The sequence below is a fragment of the Manduca sexta genome, chromosome 16, assembly GCF_014839805.1.
Source record: "Manduca sexta isolate Smith_Timp_Sample1 chromosome 16, JHU_Msex_v1.0, whole genome shotgun sequence".
Lineage (NCBI taxonomy): Eukaryota > Metazoa > Arthropoda > Insecta > Lepidoptera > Sphingidae > Manduca > Manduca sexta.
Window position 1 is genome coordinate 7,699,895 of NC_051130.1, and position 17,861 is coordinate 7,717,755.

General features: G+C 34.5%; 1 protein-coding gene across 1 annotated transcript in view; it reads right to left on the bottom strand.

Moving 5' to 3' along the window:
• Positions 1-1,588: 1,588 nt before the first annotated feature.
• Positions 1,589-17,861, bottom strand: part of LOC115447766 (sex peptide receptor) — a 59,174-nt gene continuing 42,901 nt past the window's right edge. The window contains exons 4-7 of the mRNA XM_030174985.2: positions 17,133-17,269; positions 14,174-14,276; positions 9,002-9,573; positions 1,589-3,882 (exon numbers count right to left, since the gene is read on the bottom strand). Coding sequence (XP_030030845.1) covers positions 3,861-3,882; positions 9,002-9,573; positions 14,174-14,276; positions 17,133-17,269 — 834 coding nt within the window. The 3' untranslated portion in view covers positions 1,589-3,860. The remainder of the gene's footprint in view (positions 3,883-9,001; positions 9,574-14,173; positions 14,277-17,132; positions 17,270-17,861) is intronic.

Here is a 17,861-nt window from a genome sequence, read left to right on the forward strand (position 1 = left end):
TAGATGGAGTTTTAAAAATATTCTACAATAATAAATAATAATGATATCAGCCCTGTATTATATACTTGCCCACTGCTGAGCACGAGCCTCCTCTACTACTGAGAGGGATTAGGCCTTAGTCCACCACGCTGGCCTAGTGCGGATTGGTAGACTTCACACACCTTCGAAATTCCTATAGAGAACTTCTCAGGTGTGCAGAGGTTACCTCACGATGTTTTCCTTCACTGTTAAAGCGAACGATAAATTCACAAAGAATACACACATGATTTTTTAGAAAAGTCAAAGGTGTGTGCCCTTGGGATTTGAACCTGCGGACATTCGTCTTGGCAGTCCGTTCCACACCCAACTAGGCTATCGTATTCTACAATGAAATCTGGCTATTCTTGACGTTAGACCATGAATATATTTCATTCTTTAACCGGTTAAATTAGATTTTGTTACGGCATTACTATACTCATGAAGTAAATAAATAAAGAAAAAACACGAGATTTGATCGGAATTAAATAATTTTCGCTCAATACGATGACAAGTTCTCTCTTTTTATTTAATTTTTTCTAGGAACTTAATATTACGATAACAATGTTTTAAATATATTCTATTAATTAGGCACCTATTTCAATAGGTAGGTACCCAAATGGAAATTGTTGAAGAATTTCGATAATTTTTGCCACAAATGCGTAGAATAAATCTTTCTATTGTTTCTGTACTAAGATAATACGTTACAAATAGAAACCCAAGATTTATTCGTATTTTAAAGAACGAATTAAACTCCTTCTACAAAACGTACAAATAAACAGCTTTCGTATTACTTCGTCTACGTGAAATAAATCGTCTTATAATAAGCTGATTAAATCATATTCAAAGAAACCGTTTCTAATAAAAAAAATTATCGCAAATTTATAGAGTTAATAAAATGCTTGGAAATAAAAAAGGAAGAGTCTGACAATCCCCAGCTGGATTACAGACTAAACAACAAAACATGATGAGTTTTTAATTGACCAGCCTTTTAATATTTTCACGTTTAATGTTTTGGTATAAAATGTTTTCAAAGGTAAACTGGATGTAGGTCAGTTTTATTTTTAATGAATTCTTTCAAAACGCCTGTATATTACATTCTTTGTATTTGAAGCCTTTATCAATTTGGTTCAAAGGTAAGCCTTTTTTAATGTAATTTGTGAATATAAAATTTAAATATTTCAGGGGTTTGTGGACCTCGTTATTTTTCTGAATTCTGGCTATGTTGAATATAATTTAAGATATTTGAAATATGGGTATCACACAACACTGTTTTTTTGGCAACAGTTAAATATAATCGCACGTGGCAAACATGTATTTATTAAGATTAGGAGTCCTATTCTACCAACGGGGGTATATCCATCTTTTTGCAATCATGGATCTTGGGAATTTTGGGAAATTGGGGTTATTGGGAATTTTTTAACTCTCTTACCTATACGGCTTTCGAAGCTATCCTTCGAATAAAACGCCCTTAATTGCAAAAAGACGAATTGGCCCCTACAGACGGCATAGGGCCCCCTGACCTTGTTTTGTTATCGTGGATTTAAATCTATTTAAAAATAAAACTACTATACACAATAAAAACTTTATTTATAAAACGATATGTACACCTTTACATCAACTTTTGTATACGTGAGCATAACTCGATGGCGAACGAAAAAACATTTAGCAAAATGACTAGCATATACTTAACAACTAACATTTCATCGCACAAGAGAAACATAGCTAATACAATACTACAACGTCTTAAATATATTATAAAACTACGAAATGCAAGTATGGCACCGTTAAATGTACACATAGACTTGGCATACATAATATATAATGTTTTTATATGAAAAAAATATATATTGACGGGTGTAAAGCTAGATTTAAGCTAATTTTGCCATGATAAATTATATATTTGAAATCAGTGTTATGAAAAAAAATTATCGGACTCATGCATTCTTATTATTGGCTAATTTTGTTAAATATCGGAAAATATCCGTTGTTTCAATTGTTAATTAAAAGTTATAGATCAAATCAATTATAACTTGACTGATAGGAGTGGAAGAAATTCGCACACAACTGTCGTTATTTACTTGTTTGTGTTGTAATTTAAAAATCAGCACATTGAATAGGGTGAGATTGTAATGAAAGGACATGGTCAGTCCAATATGTTGTTGCCTTGCTTTACTGAAGCAAATTAAGTATAAATAATAATAATGTAATAATCTAGTAGGATTTTGTGTTAGGTATAATGTCCAAGTATAGTGCCGAATAATTTATTAAAATTACGCCGGCCTGCTTCGATAAAAGCGTGCCTCGGCGGCGCAGTTATATTAGTGGTAAATACGACCGCTTTGAAGTTTCGGGTTCGAATCCTGGAACAAGCAGTTATATCGGGTTTTTCTGCTCGATCAGTCCAGAGTCTAAAACTTGTGCACGATATGACGATAGGCTGACCCGCTATCGCATCATGGGACAGAACACATGGCTAAAAGTGTTACACAAGTTACACCTGTGCCTACCCTATTGGGGATAAAAAGCGTGAATGGTTAGGTGGCCTCATATTATAGTCCATTGCGAAATACTTGCGAAATTTTTCATTCGATAATTATGATTGCTTCGTCTTCATCATCGTCTTATGTTAGAAATCTTGATTAAGTCGATATTGTAGTACATTGTGGTTTTAGGTATAGTGGTAGCTGGCTACGTCAGAATCCTTCGGAATTCCGTAATTCGTGCATAGGTTTGCACTAATAGATACGATTTTCCATTCTACATTTCACTATATCTGTAGCCTTATGAATATAATAATTAAAATAGGTACGTACTTATTTAGTCTAAACAATTCAATTGACCTCAATGAAGTTACGAAAATTAATTGGGTAATATAAAATTGTATTAAAATCATACACAAGCTAGAAGCTAGGTTGGGTATGATATAATTTGCATATACGTGCGCAGAGCATCATAATTTAAAAGATGAATTTATTTTCCAATTAGTAGAATTACATATTCGTAAATAAGATTTCATATTAATTATTTATTTGACAACGTGACCTTATAAATTTTAATGGACACTATCTTAATATTTTAATACAACAAGTAGCATTAGCAAATAAAAAAGTGATATTTTAAAACATGTGCGTATTCATTATAATTAAATTTTTGCTAACACTTTATGCTACTACATTATGTTAGGCCTAAATACACAAATGTAACATTTTTACTTTAAACAAACATTTATTATGGTGAATCGTTCAAAAATAGATAGGCTTTAACACATTATCTACAAAAGGAATAAATATGTGCATATTTTGTATCAAAAACGTAATAGTAGTTCTGAGTTTATTGGGTACAGACAAACGCGACGGGGAACTTGTTCTATGTAATGATGAATCAGTAGTCAGGTAATCAGAAACATTGATGCATAAATTGCAACTCTGCCTATCCTTTCGTAGTTACAAATTCAGTTTATATATCATTATAGTTTCATATATAATAATTTAATTACCTGTATCGACTATCGTGTTAATGTAAGATTAATGTAACATTATTTAACATTGCTTCAACAAAACACAATATCATTTACGAAATGCAAATTCAAGCTAAAATATACCACCACGACATTATTTTGCCATAAAATATATTCCATTAAAAGCCTTCCATCTTCCGTTGGGAGTTAACAAACATGAAATGCTAATAAAACGGCGACTTGCTAAGAGCGAAATCGCTACGTCACTTTTCGCACAATTCTTAAAAAACGTGTAGAGATCCATTATCATTACTCTTATCCGTAAGATGGTTATTTACAGGAAATGTTGCAAAACAGTTGCGTGTTTCTCTTGTACGTGTCTTCCTCAAGGTAGCGATGACTTGGCTCTGGAAATAAAAAATATATGCATAAACAATTGATGGTATAACTTATAAATACAAATCACAATTTATTTCTGGATTTGAATGGATAATTAGTTTATTAACTCTAACACATAATAAATGATGTGAATTATTGATTTTTGAATTAAATTTTCGAGTTTCCCTCTTTATTATTTATTCTCTTCATTATAATGAGGGTAAGTATAAAATATTTGATTGAGTAGCCGAGTTCAAAAAATAGTATAGTAAATCACTCATTAGGGAAATCAAGCATCAAGCCTTTTGAATTATCAATGGCTTTACTCAGCTAGGCACGTAATTATCTCGAACCTTCCTCGCATTTCCATCCGAAGATCATTGACCCGAACTATTTATTATATTATACCCATATAAAATGTTTTCTTCTAGTCTTAAAAACATCTCATGTTACGTAGGCGGTTAAATTTCAAACTCCAGGAATTCATCTTTGTGAATTTTATATTTTATTTTCTTTGTATTTCGTATGAATATTCTTTATTATAAAAGTTCGATGAAATCTTTAGCTGTTTACTAGCCGAAGATATAATACAATGTAATAAGTGGGATGCGATTATGAGCTTAGGATCAGATGATGGTTCACAGAACTGGTATGCTGCTAGGAGACCGATAAGGCGTTTAATTAGAACCGCATTACTGATTATTGTTGTTTAAGAACGTTAAACCGTTTTTCCTGCACCTAATTTCTCTCCGGTCATGTCAGATTGCCGTCTCACTGGACTATGAGAGTGAAGGAATAGAGAGTGCACCTGTGTATTGCGCACACATTAGTGTACTATTATAAGTCTTGCGTACCTACTTGGCTGATCTCCGTTGAGATTGGCCGCCATGGCCGAAATTCTGCTAGGAAAGAATCAAACATACGGTTGTGATAGTTATTCAGTGTTTTCGCATCGGGGACATTTCGCGAAAGAAAAGTTCCACAGCACTTTCCGGGATGAAAAGTAGACGATCTATTAACCCAGGACAAGGTATATCAGTGTGTCAAAGTTTGTCTAAATCCGTTCAGTGGTTTTGGCGTTTAATTTCAACAAACATCGCCACCATCTTCGCAGGGTTTTTCATTCATAAAATTTGTAAGTAAGATATTATTCTTTTGGGACCCGTCCATCCGTTAAATCATAAAATCTTTGCTCCGTGTAACTGAAGCTATGAATATACAAGCGAGGTTCACCGACCGTGTAACAACAAATATTGCGAAATTAAATATGAATTATTAATTCGTATAAAACTTTTCAACTTCGAGACACATAGTAATATTCTAGATTATTCTAATGTAATTTTATTATACGCGCCTATTTGAATCATGAAACAGACAATTGTATTATTAAGTAATTATTTCATTTAGTCATTAGTACTATTCAAATTCATATTAGTAAACTTTTTATTAAGTGTAGGGACACATACAAGTGCATTACACCAGTGTGCAGTATATCAACCCTTCATAAAGTAAATATATTTTTTTTAAGCTAAAGCCACGGTGCTGGGATATTATCTACAGCATAGACAGTCTAGATGGCGCTTAGGAAAGTACTACCGTCTTATACACAACTTATTTGAAATGACAGTTTGCTGTTCCATCTGACTTGATTTTAAGAAATCCAAACACTCTGTTCACATAATCCCTGTTCGTTTCTTGAGAAATACCCATGTCTCGATCCATGATAGACAAGGCCAATTTGCCATTGTGAAACGACCCGTAATGTATTTGACGTAGTAACTTAAGTTACTTGCTTTAGCTTAATCCGCGGTCCGCGTGAAGATCTTTTTACGAAATAAAAGAGCTATTTCGTACTTTTGTATAACAAATATATACATAAATCTGAAGAGTTTGTTTGTGTATTCCAGGAAGTACTAAACCGATTTAGATTTTTTTTTCACTAATAGGAAGCTACATTACTCCTGAGTGCCATAGGCTCCTTTTTATCTCGGGAAAATATTTATCCCGGAAAAAAAATTCACGCGGGCGGAGTCGCAGGCTAAACCCAGTAGACTATAAAGCTATTTGTTTGCCAATTTTATCCAAATCTATTAAAAGTTATAAGTATGCTAGTGGCAAATGGTCCATATAACCCGATTTCTGCCGACGTCCCTTTATTTAGAATTTCATTATCATTAGAACGATTTGCAGCACGCATCACTACATAGTATAAAACAAAGTCGCTTTCTCTGTCCCTATGTCCCTTTGTATGCTTTTTGCTTAAATCTTTAAAACTACGCAACGGATTTTGATGCGGTTTTTAATAATAGATAGAGTGATTCAAGAGGAAGGTTTATATATATAATAACATCCATTAAATAGTGGAGAAATATATGTTATTTTGTTATGTTATACCCGTGCGAAGCCAGAGCGGGCCGCTATTTTTTTATATACAACGTTCACAGTTTTTCTGTAGTGTATTTAGTATCAGCATTGCACCCATGCGAAGCCGGGGCGGGTCGCTAGTTTATGCATATAAGTACCTATATGTTGTGACGGGTTCCCATTCGGAAAATTTCACCTTTCGCCACCGGTGTATAGGTAACAAACATTTAAACGCCTACACAAGGCTTCATTATATTCGCATCGTATACTCTTGGAAAATACAGACGCCTCTGTACGTCGCATAAAGAGCACGAACTATGTAACCTCAGCTTTATTTGCTCTCGATGCATATTGCGTTTGATATTTACTCGTACTGAGGATTTCAATTTACCTACATCAAAGGTTGTTTTTGATATTCGAGAAAGATATAGCCTTACGTATACAGACGTGTGTTAACGTCCCGGCTGCTGGGAATATATTTCTTTATATTTAGGTATTTTTTATTTAACGCGACAGACAAAAAAATATAGAAATGAAGTAGTTTTCGAAATTTGTTGAGGTTTTTAACCTTCATGCTGAGTTCTCGTCGTGACTATTTGGTACATGGCTGGTGGTTTGATATATTTTGTATCCGCCCGGATAGCAATTACTGTACACAAGGTATTAAAAACTGCCATAGAGACCCATGTAAGTATATCGCGTTCTGGTATCATCCTGTGTATATCCGGATCTAACCGGCCGGCATAATTATGTTGACTGTCGAGGGGTAATCATCTCCCTTCAGCCGACATTCTATTGTACCCTCATTCACTTACCATCAGGTGCATGGGGTTAATTTGACGTGTCTCTATAAAAAAAAAAAAATTAACATTGCCACAACTTTGAAACGCTAGGAGAAAAATGAAATGCTAAAAGTCGCGATAACATTCGAGAACTACTTCTATTTGGAATTCTAACATTCCCGTAAACATAATTTAGTATTAAGCGTAAGGCTTGGTGCGGTCGATCCCTAGCAGCTCTTCCATCCACATTCGCCTTATAAACTCTCTTTCTCAGTCTCATATCATCCATTCTCTCCAAATGTCCAAACCACCGTAAAGGACTACATGTGATAACTCGAAAACCAACAGCGAATGTACTCTAACAATTGAATGGTCTGAAGCCTTCTATATTGCGTTGGCTAAAAATAGAGTCTGAATGTTATGGTACAGTCTAGACATAATATTTAGAGAAATCAAAATACGAATGTATACTTTTCACCTTTGATTACCTTTTACGTAGGTGTGACTTGTTATGTATTTCCAGATGATGCAATTATTTAATTTGTAAATAAATATTGTTATACAAGAGCCAAGCTTTTCTCGTTTAGTCGTCGCGGAACAGCTAAAAGTACATATTTTTTAATAATAATATCAGTCTTGTATTATATACTGTCCCACTGCCGAGTATGAGCCTCCTCTACTTTTGAGAGGAATTAGCCCTTAGTCCACTACGCTGGCTTATACCATTAGCAAACTTCACATACCCTTACAAATGATATAGTTTTCAGGTATGCAGGTTTCCTCACGTTGTTTTATTTCTCCGTTAAAGCAAGCTATATTTTACAAATAATACACTGATAACTTTTTAGAAAAGCCAGAGGTGCGTTCCCTTGGGTATTGAACCACAGGGCATTCGTCTCAGCAGTCCGTTCTACCACCCAGGCTATCGCCGACATATTGTATACACGTATTTTATTTAATCAAAAATAAATCATATCACATATAATAAACAAAACTTTACACTGTAAAGACAATTTACCGTGTAACCTTTATCTAAAACTAATGTAAAGTTTTATCTAAACAGGTTGGGAACAATTTCCACGTAACAGACATGCTAAAGAAATTTAAATGTAACCATTAATTGCACAAAGCTTGTTGAACTTTTGCTTTTGCTTTGCTCCGCAACTCCGCACCGTTCCTTACTTGTTGGTTTATGTTAAAACGCGTCTACACGTTGAACATACTTGTAGGAAGTAATTAACATTTGTAGTATGAGAGATGAAATATTTACTGTCTAAAATAAAATATTTGAAAACACAATCACCATCAAGTTCAATGAAGTATTTACAACGGCAAAATTGATATTTCGCATATGAGTAAAGAGAGGTGAATGAAAATTTATCTTATATATTGACCCATATAGATAATAGGTGAACGTGGGCCAGTAACATAATCTCTTTGTTTTCAAAGAAGGTGGGCAGTTCAATTTATCCACGTGTAAGGATCCGAGCTAGTTCCGATTTTAAAAGAAACAAGTTCTAAATTTATACCCTATCGTCTATCATGTTTGCTTGATACTTGTGAGTCTATTACACGTTTATGTGATTTTATTTAAGGAGATGGCTTGATGTAGTATTATTAAATGGATAGTTTCGTGATAGTTTCAATCTAGTCTAGTAATTATTGTGTGTTATGTAAGCGTGGCGGACATCTTTAGCATGATCAAAGACTAATTTAATTTGTGTTTCTTATTCAAATCGACTGGACCTGTTTTCAAGTTAACACAATTATTTATTTTTGACGCTAATGAAATATTCGATCTTAGGTCATTAAGGAAGAATTACAACCTGTATTGTCTGTCTACGCTTGGATATTCCATTCCAAATTATCGGTACCAGAATAACTCGCAGCAAATGAACAGTCAATTAATTCTTACGTACATTTTTGCGCATTCTTGGCCGCTAACCGTCTGGAAATAGATAATGTTTACACCACTGTCTAGTAAATTTTGTATATCACTTACGTATGTTGTCCGTCGGAGTGTGACGGCTGCGGTGGGGGCCAGCGGTGCAGCTGCGCGCGCCACATCATCTGCCCGAAAGTCATGCGGAACTGCCTGGACATCGAGCAGTACAGCACGAAGTTTATAGCCCCATTCAACAACGCCAGAGCATCCATTAACTCCCCAAACAAATCATAGCAGCGTTTGAAGAAGCAACGGCCGAGCAAACCACTTAACAGTCCCAGAATTCCTTGCGGCAGCTCTGTTACTAGAAAGAGAAGTAGAACAGCTACAAGCATCTTCGTTGTTCTATTTGTTCTTCTATCGGCTTTGCACTGTCGTTTCACCGCTTTGTTGTTCGTTGGACAGGCGTTGTAAACCCTGATTTTCTTCTGATGTTGATTGGCACTGTAAACCTCTCGTATGAGCCAAAGACTGATGACTGTTAGAATGCAGCAAGGAAGTAGCTTTATGAGTACTGCGTGAACCCAGAAGTTGATTTGGTACAAGTTCCCTTCTTCGTCGGAGTCGACGTGGTAGAGGATCATGGGGCCAGTGGGTTCCAGTACTACAGCCGTGTGGATGTCGAATACCTGCAAAGGAACAAAGAAAGATTATTTCTTTGATATAAAGCTTTTATAGTGCGATGGTACCACCTACGTAAGACGTGGATGATTGACAACAGATTCGATACTACAGTCGGCATCAATTGCTTTATATAAAGCTACATACATAAAATGCAGTATTTCATGTATTGTACTGGCAATGTCGAAATTATTAAAAAATAACTATTCTATCATAGTTTCTATTAACTCATTTTCTGTCTTATTCATATATGTAATTAAGTTCATTATGCATAAATATAATAGCGTATTACCAATATGGATACGAAATACAAATTACAAATACGAATACACTACTATTAAACTATTAATAGTAGTGTATTCGTATTACACTACTATTAAAGTAGTACAATACCTGAGTGCTCCTTAAGTTTCTAAAGCGTAAACTAAGGTGAGCGCTAACTTTCATAATAGATACATTATACTACATTATAGTACATTGTTATATGGGTTACCGGGAATTCGAGCTTGTAAACCTTAAACAAAGCTTAGTCTGTTTGCAGGTTATTTACATCATTAGTTTGTTGCCATCTTGCATGATCAAAGTTTGCTTCAAGGCTTCCGTATACGTCATAATGTTTACAAAGTTGCGCAATTTACATAAATATTATGAAGGGTTAAAAGTAAGGTAAGTAAAGATGAAGGTACTTCTTTTACAAACTTTACTGTAAGATCACATTCTAATGATCTTTGGACGTACTGTTCTAACCCTGAAATTTATTTCACTTATTGAAGCTTTTGTATCTCTGAGGGCAAATACTTTTCCCCTTTAAAGGGTAAGCAATGGTATATAATTTTGTATTAGAAATAAAAAACAAGTGTACTTTTGGAGAAATTTAAATAAATAAATATGACGCATTCATTCATCAGCTATATTCGATCGAAGAGGACGAGCTGCGAACATGTGTCTTTATTAATAGACCTGTACAATGGACACTAGCTGTAGCCCATTTGTGTATAACAAGAATAACTCAGCTCGGACGAGTTGGTACACAAATACCTCACAGAGAATGAACGTTAACTAACGGAATTGATTTTGTGTTTGGTGCGGTCAGTGAGGTTACCGAGTGACCGAATAACATCCCGTAGAGGTCGATAACGTATTGTTGATGTACCATTTGGTATAGTGCCAGATTTGTAAATTGGTCGTACAGACCGCGGACTAGGTTGCGGCATAGTTGCAATATGGGACTTTTTTTATTCCAGCAAAATAAGCACCGGCTCGTAGGACGTATGGGATCGGCATAATTGCAATAAGGGACTTTTTTTATTCCAGCAAAATAAGCACCCACTCGTAGGACGTATGGGATCGACATAATTGCAATAAGGGACTTTTTTTATTCCAGCAAAATAAGCACCCACTCGTAGGACGTATGGGATCGACATAATTGCAATAAGGGACTTTTTTTATTCCAGCAAAATAAGCACCCACTCGTATGACGTATGGGATGCCACTACTGAGTGGCCTATACTTGAAGAAGTTCTATATTCTGCACTGATATAGTGATTATGAGATTCCGGACCTCGTACATTGATAGTAGTGCATTTTATTTCTTTATTTATTGATATTTATTTGAATTCTTCCGGTAGGCAACGGCTTGGTATATCCCTCTGGCATTGCTTTAGTTCATAGGCGGCGAATGATAATTATCATGAGAGGGACTACCTCGTTTGCCTACTACGGCAAAAAAAATGCAAAATTTACTCTTGAGCAATAAGCCTCAATCAAGTGAAAAATCACCAGAAAGCTATGTTTTTAATACATACAAGTATATTTGTTTTCATAATAGCATAGCACCAATTTTAATTAATTTACAATTCAATTTACAAAGCATGTTTAATCCCAACGGTATATTCTGCTTTCTGGTGGAAATAAAACGCTTTGTACGTCTATTTTGTTAAGTACACATTCAGAACAATTACGTTGTCTACAAGTTTTAATTGTAGAAATATGTAGTTGTATTATTGCGATTACGGAAGACGGAGAAATTCTATTATGCAACGTTTAGTGGTTTAATGAAATTAATTTATACGGCAGCTTGGAAACCTTTATTCACACGAATTTGTGGCTGTCTGCCTCATATCATCAATGTGTTTGTAATGTTAGCGGTGTTTAGGGGGAGGGGGTGTGCTGTCCGTACTTTTAGGCGGCACAATATGTAAAAAGTCATATTTTTTTACTTTTTTGGTAAAGAGCGGCACGCGTGTTACTTATTTCTTGGAATGACCTGTTTCAGCTCTCCTCCGGTGTTTAGGGGCGGCGAGAACCCACACTACGCAACTATGTAATGTCCTTAATAAAGTTAAAATCCTACGCTATTTATGTACATATACTGCAGATATTTGAGATTCACATTTACGATATATTCACAGTCTTTTTTTAAATATTTATGTACTTATATATATGATAGCTCCAATGGTAATAGTTTGCGTTTTAGAAAACTAACGTAAGCTTTGCTGTTGTGTTTTGTATTATTTTTTCATACGGGAACGGCACAAGTAGTAACCACTTAATGATAAATAGAGTAGGGTCCCGATAGAGTGTCGACTGTGATGATTACCAGTCGCCAGTCGACGCAATTATGCCGGCATGTTTTACAAATGTAAGCAGCCTGATCCCAGAACGCGATACACTTACGTCGGCCACTGTGGCGAGTTTTACACCTTGGATATGGATTCAAATAACCACAGCAGTTTGACTGTCAGAAATAGATATTGCCGTTTTTGAATCTTTTTTTCTACATACACGATTATAATATTAATTTAATGTTTAAGGCCGGCAGTGATTGCTTCACGTAACTCTGTAATATTATTTCTTGTGTGTAGGAGTTCCTGGAGTCAACATAGAGAGAAACCTAAGAATGGTACGGGAATCTTCCGCCTTAGCGACTGCAGACGCCTAGAAGAGAGTTGAGATGGAACTTGTGGGGGGAAGATTTGGAACCCCTTTAGGATGGGCAGAGGGGGAAGGTGGGGATATGTTCGCGAGCCCTCATACGCCTCTGTGTTATTTACAACCATATGGAATTATATGAATATGACCTATAATTGAGTATTTTCTAAATGTGAGGTAATTAGTAAGCCCTACGAGAATTAATAAAATCGAACTAACCACATGGTTTAAATAGGATAATATACAAATAAATGGAGCAGATATGTGCTTCAAAAGACTAATTAAAATTGGACCCGAGAATTTTACCGATAGGCAAACATTAATTAAAGGATATTGGTGTTTGAACATCCATACTAATATATACAGCTGAAGACTTTGTTTCTTTGAAAGCGCTAATCCCAGGAATGATTAAACCGATTTTGAATTTTTCGCTAGTAGGAATTAGGAAGCTACATTACTTCTGGGTTCTATACGTCATTTTAGATCCCAGACAAATATTTATCTCGAAAAAACATATACACACGGGCGGTGCCGCAGACATAAGCTAGTTTAAAAATAAAACCGAAAAATAAATTACAGATGCTTCGCTTCTATAAGCTATTTTAATATTTATATTGAACAAATATCTATTTTGTACAGGACATAATGATTCAGCTATATTTTATTTTGGCATCCAATAAAAAAGACAAAGCACCGCTCCTCATAAAATATTCATTTTTAAACTAACTTAGGATTTAAGAAGAAAAATTGGAGAAATATGAAAACAATAAACCTGCGACTGACGGAGGAACTATAAAACAAAATGTCAGATTTTCGCTCACGAGGCAGAATTTATATTATGAAGGCTATAGAAAATATTGTTTTTAGGCGATAAATTTCGAACGATTGACTCTTAATCAAGTGGAAAAGTTTGAACCTTGAGGGTTTGCTGTAAACAATGTTAAATTGACTAAACTTTGGTCTTTAATTCTTGTATAATGTTAAGGCGAACTAGAAGGAATTATGGTTCTTTTAGATGTAAATTCCTTTTTAGGTCACTTTTTAAACTTCGGCTTGTAAAGCGACTAAAAATAGTTATACCTATGCTAATATATTAAGCTGAAGAGTTTGAAATTTCAACGTAAGCGTTTCAAAGTGCCAGGTAAATTCCTTTTTTTTATTGCTTTGTATGACGAGATGAGCTTGCCGTTCGCCTTATAGTTAGCGATACGACCGCCCATAAACAGCAGAAACACCATCCAACACCTTAAATTGCAAAATATTGTTTGGTATTCCACTGCGCTCACCATCCTGATACATGAGATGTTAAGTCTTATTATGTCCAGTAGTTACACCGGCTACAATGTCTTTCAAACTGGAACACTACAGTGACTACGCACTTGCTTGGCAACAGAAATAGAAATACCGGTGGTATCTCCCCAGGCGGACTCTCACGTATTAGACACCTACCACCAATACTTGCTAATTACTTCACTGCTACTTGCTGGTGATGGGATATATTATGGTAATGTGTATCCGCCTGGATGATGACGTAATAATGTGTTAAAATCCGCCATATTGCTCTACGTAAGTGGCGCGATCCAGAATCTGCCTGTGTTCCAGTTCAAACTGTACTACGACTAGAAGCGACTAGATAAAGAAGGCAAAGTATAGAAATAGACTAATTATTAAACTTACCATATACGTAGGGATACATAGTATGGGCGGTAGTATGAAGCTGCTCAATATGGCTGTACTGCATCGCCTTTCCGTGCACAATATGTGATTTTTATCCGAATATCTGCAAATATAAAATAGTGTTAAAGCCATTGACGTATATTCTACAGACACGAACGTCCATATAAACTATTTGTTCAAAATCTGAACTAAAATGCCAACCAAAACGTCATTGTTATAACCTATTTATTCACTTGAACAACAATTTTTTTTTTCACTTATATTTTTTATTGACATCCAGGTTTACACTTCTCGAGTTCTTATATTATGAGCGCCACTCCGTACATTTCTCTGGTACAAAACCACAAGCTGTCAATATTCACACCAAACTAAAGCAGTTGTATGGATTGTAGTTCAATTCAGTTGACCACAGTGAATGTTCGAAACGCCAAATCTAGTACGTAGTTCATATATATATATATATATATCGATGTTTAAAGCCTTTTAAGATTAACCTTATATCGTCATCATTATTATTACAATCATCAACACAATTATCAGCTTTACATCACTATCAGCTATATGAGGTCCACTGCTGAAGAAATTTTCCAAACAGATCTATTGGGTAATATAATTTAAATTTAATTTTTCATGCGAATACTCCATTCACTTTTTCTTTTTGTAATTAAAAAGTTTCAACATGTTCCTGACGCGTTCTTTGTAATAACATGCTTCTTTTTTGCTTGTTTATAAGAGTTCATTTTAGAAAAGAGGCTTTTATAACATATTAACTGAAGTTGTTTTTACACTTGTTCCAGAATATAACATACCATAAAATTAAACGGATCGTCAATTATTACGTGGATAGATGCATAAAAAAATATATATATTTTATGAACATAGGTTTAGAATATATACTAATGACTACAAAATAAAGACTAAAATAAGTGGATTTCCATAAGTAGCTATCATGTTTACCGGCAAACATGTCAAGTATTCAGTGTTTTTGGCACGATGTTAACAAAGGTATAGACGATGTGGCTTTATTTATTAACGCAATGTCAAACTTACCTCGTATAATAGATAACCCAATAAGAAACAAATGCAACCAATAAAATTCTATTTTTCATTTTTAGTATCACTTGATCAGTAAAAATTACCCTTAGCCGTGTCACAATTTTTTCAACCCCCTAAAGTAAAACAACCTCTAGCTACTGCTTATGTTAATCTAACACTTTATTTGCATATGAATTTGAATTAAACAGATATTAAATCGTCATTTAGTTATGCCTATTATAAACGTACATTGGCCAATAAATTTGCAAAATTATAACATGCGATGAAACATATCCGTAATGACTAAACTTAATTAAACGGATTCCACGGTACACTCAGCTACAAAAGTAGCTCAAAAAATTCCAAACTTTATTCACATTCATTTTTTTAAAATAAATTTAATCCTTTGAGGTGTACGTTATTGAAGAAAAAGCGATTGTTAATAAGGACATTAAAGTGTAAAGACGATTTGAAATTTTGAATTTGTTTAGATTTTGTGGTAGACTATACAACATAGGAAAAGAGATAAGCACAAATATGATATGCGATGACACACATTTGTAATACTAAACTTAATTAAACGACTTCCATGGTACGTTTGAGAATTCGCCGTAGAAACTTAATGCAAATGTTTGATCAAATATAGATTCGATCGCGCATTCAATTTATATAAAGTCGCTTTGCTTTACCTATTGGAACTGATAGGATATTTCCAGATCCAATAGTGTACGGAAAATCTGATGATAAAGTGCAATTCAATTTCAACGTGGTAAACCTCGGTTCAGTCTATATAGGACGTGACAATTTCAGTTAAAATTAGAAACATTTATAGTTTGAAGGCTTTCCGTAAATGAATTTTCAAATGCTTTAGTCATCAGTTTTAAAGCTAGTGGCTAAAACTTCCGTACATTCTGATGCTGGTGTAATCTTATATTGTTTTTGTTTCATGCTCAAGAAAAAATCCTAGAAATATGATTTGATTGATTCTTTCCTAACCTCAACTCTTAACGGAGAATAGCCAGTTTACGCAGGAGATATTATAGTGCACATGTGTGTGCGCAATACACAGAGGCACTTTCTGTTCCTTCACTCTCATAGTCCGGTGAGACGGCAATCCGACATGACTGGAAAGAGATCAGGCGCAGGACCAACGGCTTTACGTGCTTTCCGAGGCACAATTATTTTGGCCCGACCCGGGATTTGAACCCACTACCTCAGCGCGGTAGTCGTACTCGTACCTTGTACAATTACAACTATGCCGCCGAACCATTCATCCTAGAAATAATATAACTAATAAACAACCAAGAACAAAAAAGAAAACAAAACACCGCTTACCTACAAACTTATTTAATATCTAAACTTAAATAAAAATGATATGAAACTTAGTAACTGTGAAGTCAAAGAAAGACGTTATAATTAACCGGAAGCTAAATAATCTGAAGTTAGAAACCTCATTTTAAATACTACTCTTGGCTCGCGGCCAGTTATATAAACTTGATATTATGAAGCAACTTAATATAATAGTTTCTGCCGCTAATGGATCTGGATACTGTGCCGTTGATAATGAAACAGTAGAGTGCATCGCAAACTAAAACGAATTAGATACTTCATAGTTCCAATATTTTATAAAATATACTTCAAAAAGAACTTATCCAAATCCTCGTATTTTCTTTAAGTACTCCTACTATTAAAAAATAATTAATGTTGTATTTGTGTCGGAAATTATATTATAAGCTTAGGCTTGCCCTTTACTCAGTACTTAAAAAAATATATATTTGATGGGGTGTTTACGGTGTATTGCAACGTATAACAATAATGGTGATCTAGCATAAACTATGTGTGCAAATTTATGCCTTATGCTAACGGCGTAAATTTTTAATATGGTGATGAAAAGCAAAAGTATACTACACATAAGAATACTTACTTGATCGCAACATATCTCCAAACAGCAAGGGATAAGGTGAGACAGATGGATGCTGTGTGAAATATCTGCGCAAAGTGCATGTGGAAGAGGAGATAGGCCGCCCACTTGTACGGCATCTCGCGCTGGCCTGGCAGAATCTGGCATGGAAAAAATCATAAAAACCACCATATTGTATCTTAATGCAACATGAATAAATTATTTCTTCTTTAAATCATATTATTTCTTTTTAGAATTTTTTATGCTAATATAATGTTATATAGCCTATAATAGCCTTTCTCGATAAATGAGCTATCACACACTAAAATAATTTTTAATTTCCAAACAATAGTTCTTGTAAAATTTGCGAGTTCAAACAACCAAAAAACACTACAGTTTTATATAATAGTATATATATGTAGTTATATGTATATATAAGTACTATATAATTATTGTACATTTTTATGTCTTTTATTATTAATTATATATAAATATATCCACACTCCAACTTCTCCGCAGAAGTAATTCCATCCTATGCTTGTCTGCAAGAGATCGCTCTTAGCGATACGATCGTCTATTGTTACACTAGCTATAGTTAATAAGTATGGTTGTGTGTGTTTTATAAACTTATATACGGTTCAATAATTTATTTACACCTTAGACGAGAGGTGCATAGTCCACTTTCTTCAGCACCTTTATCGAACTGAAGCCGATACTAGAGACCTACCATCTAATTATAGTAGCCGAGAAAAT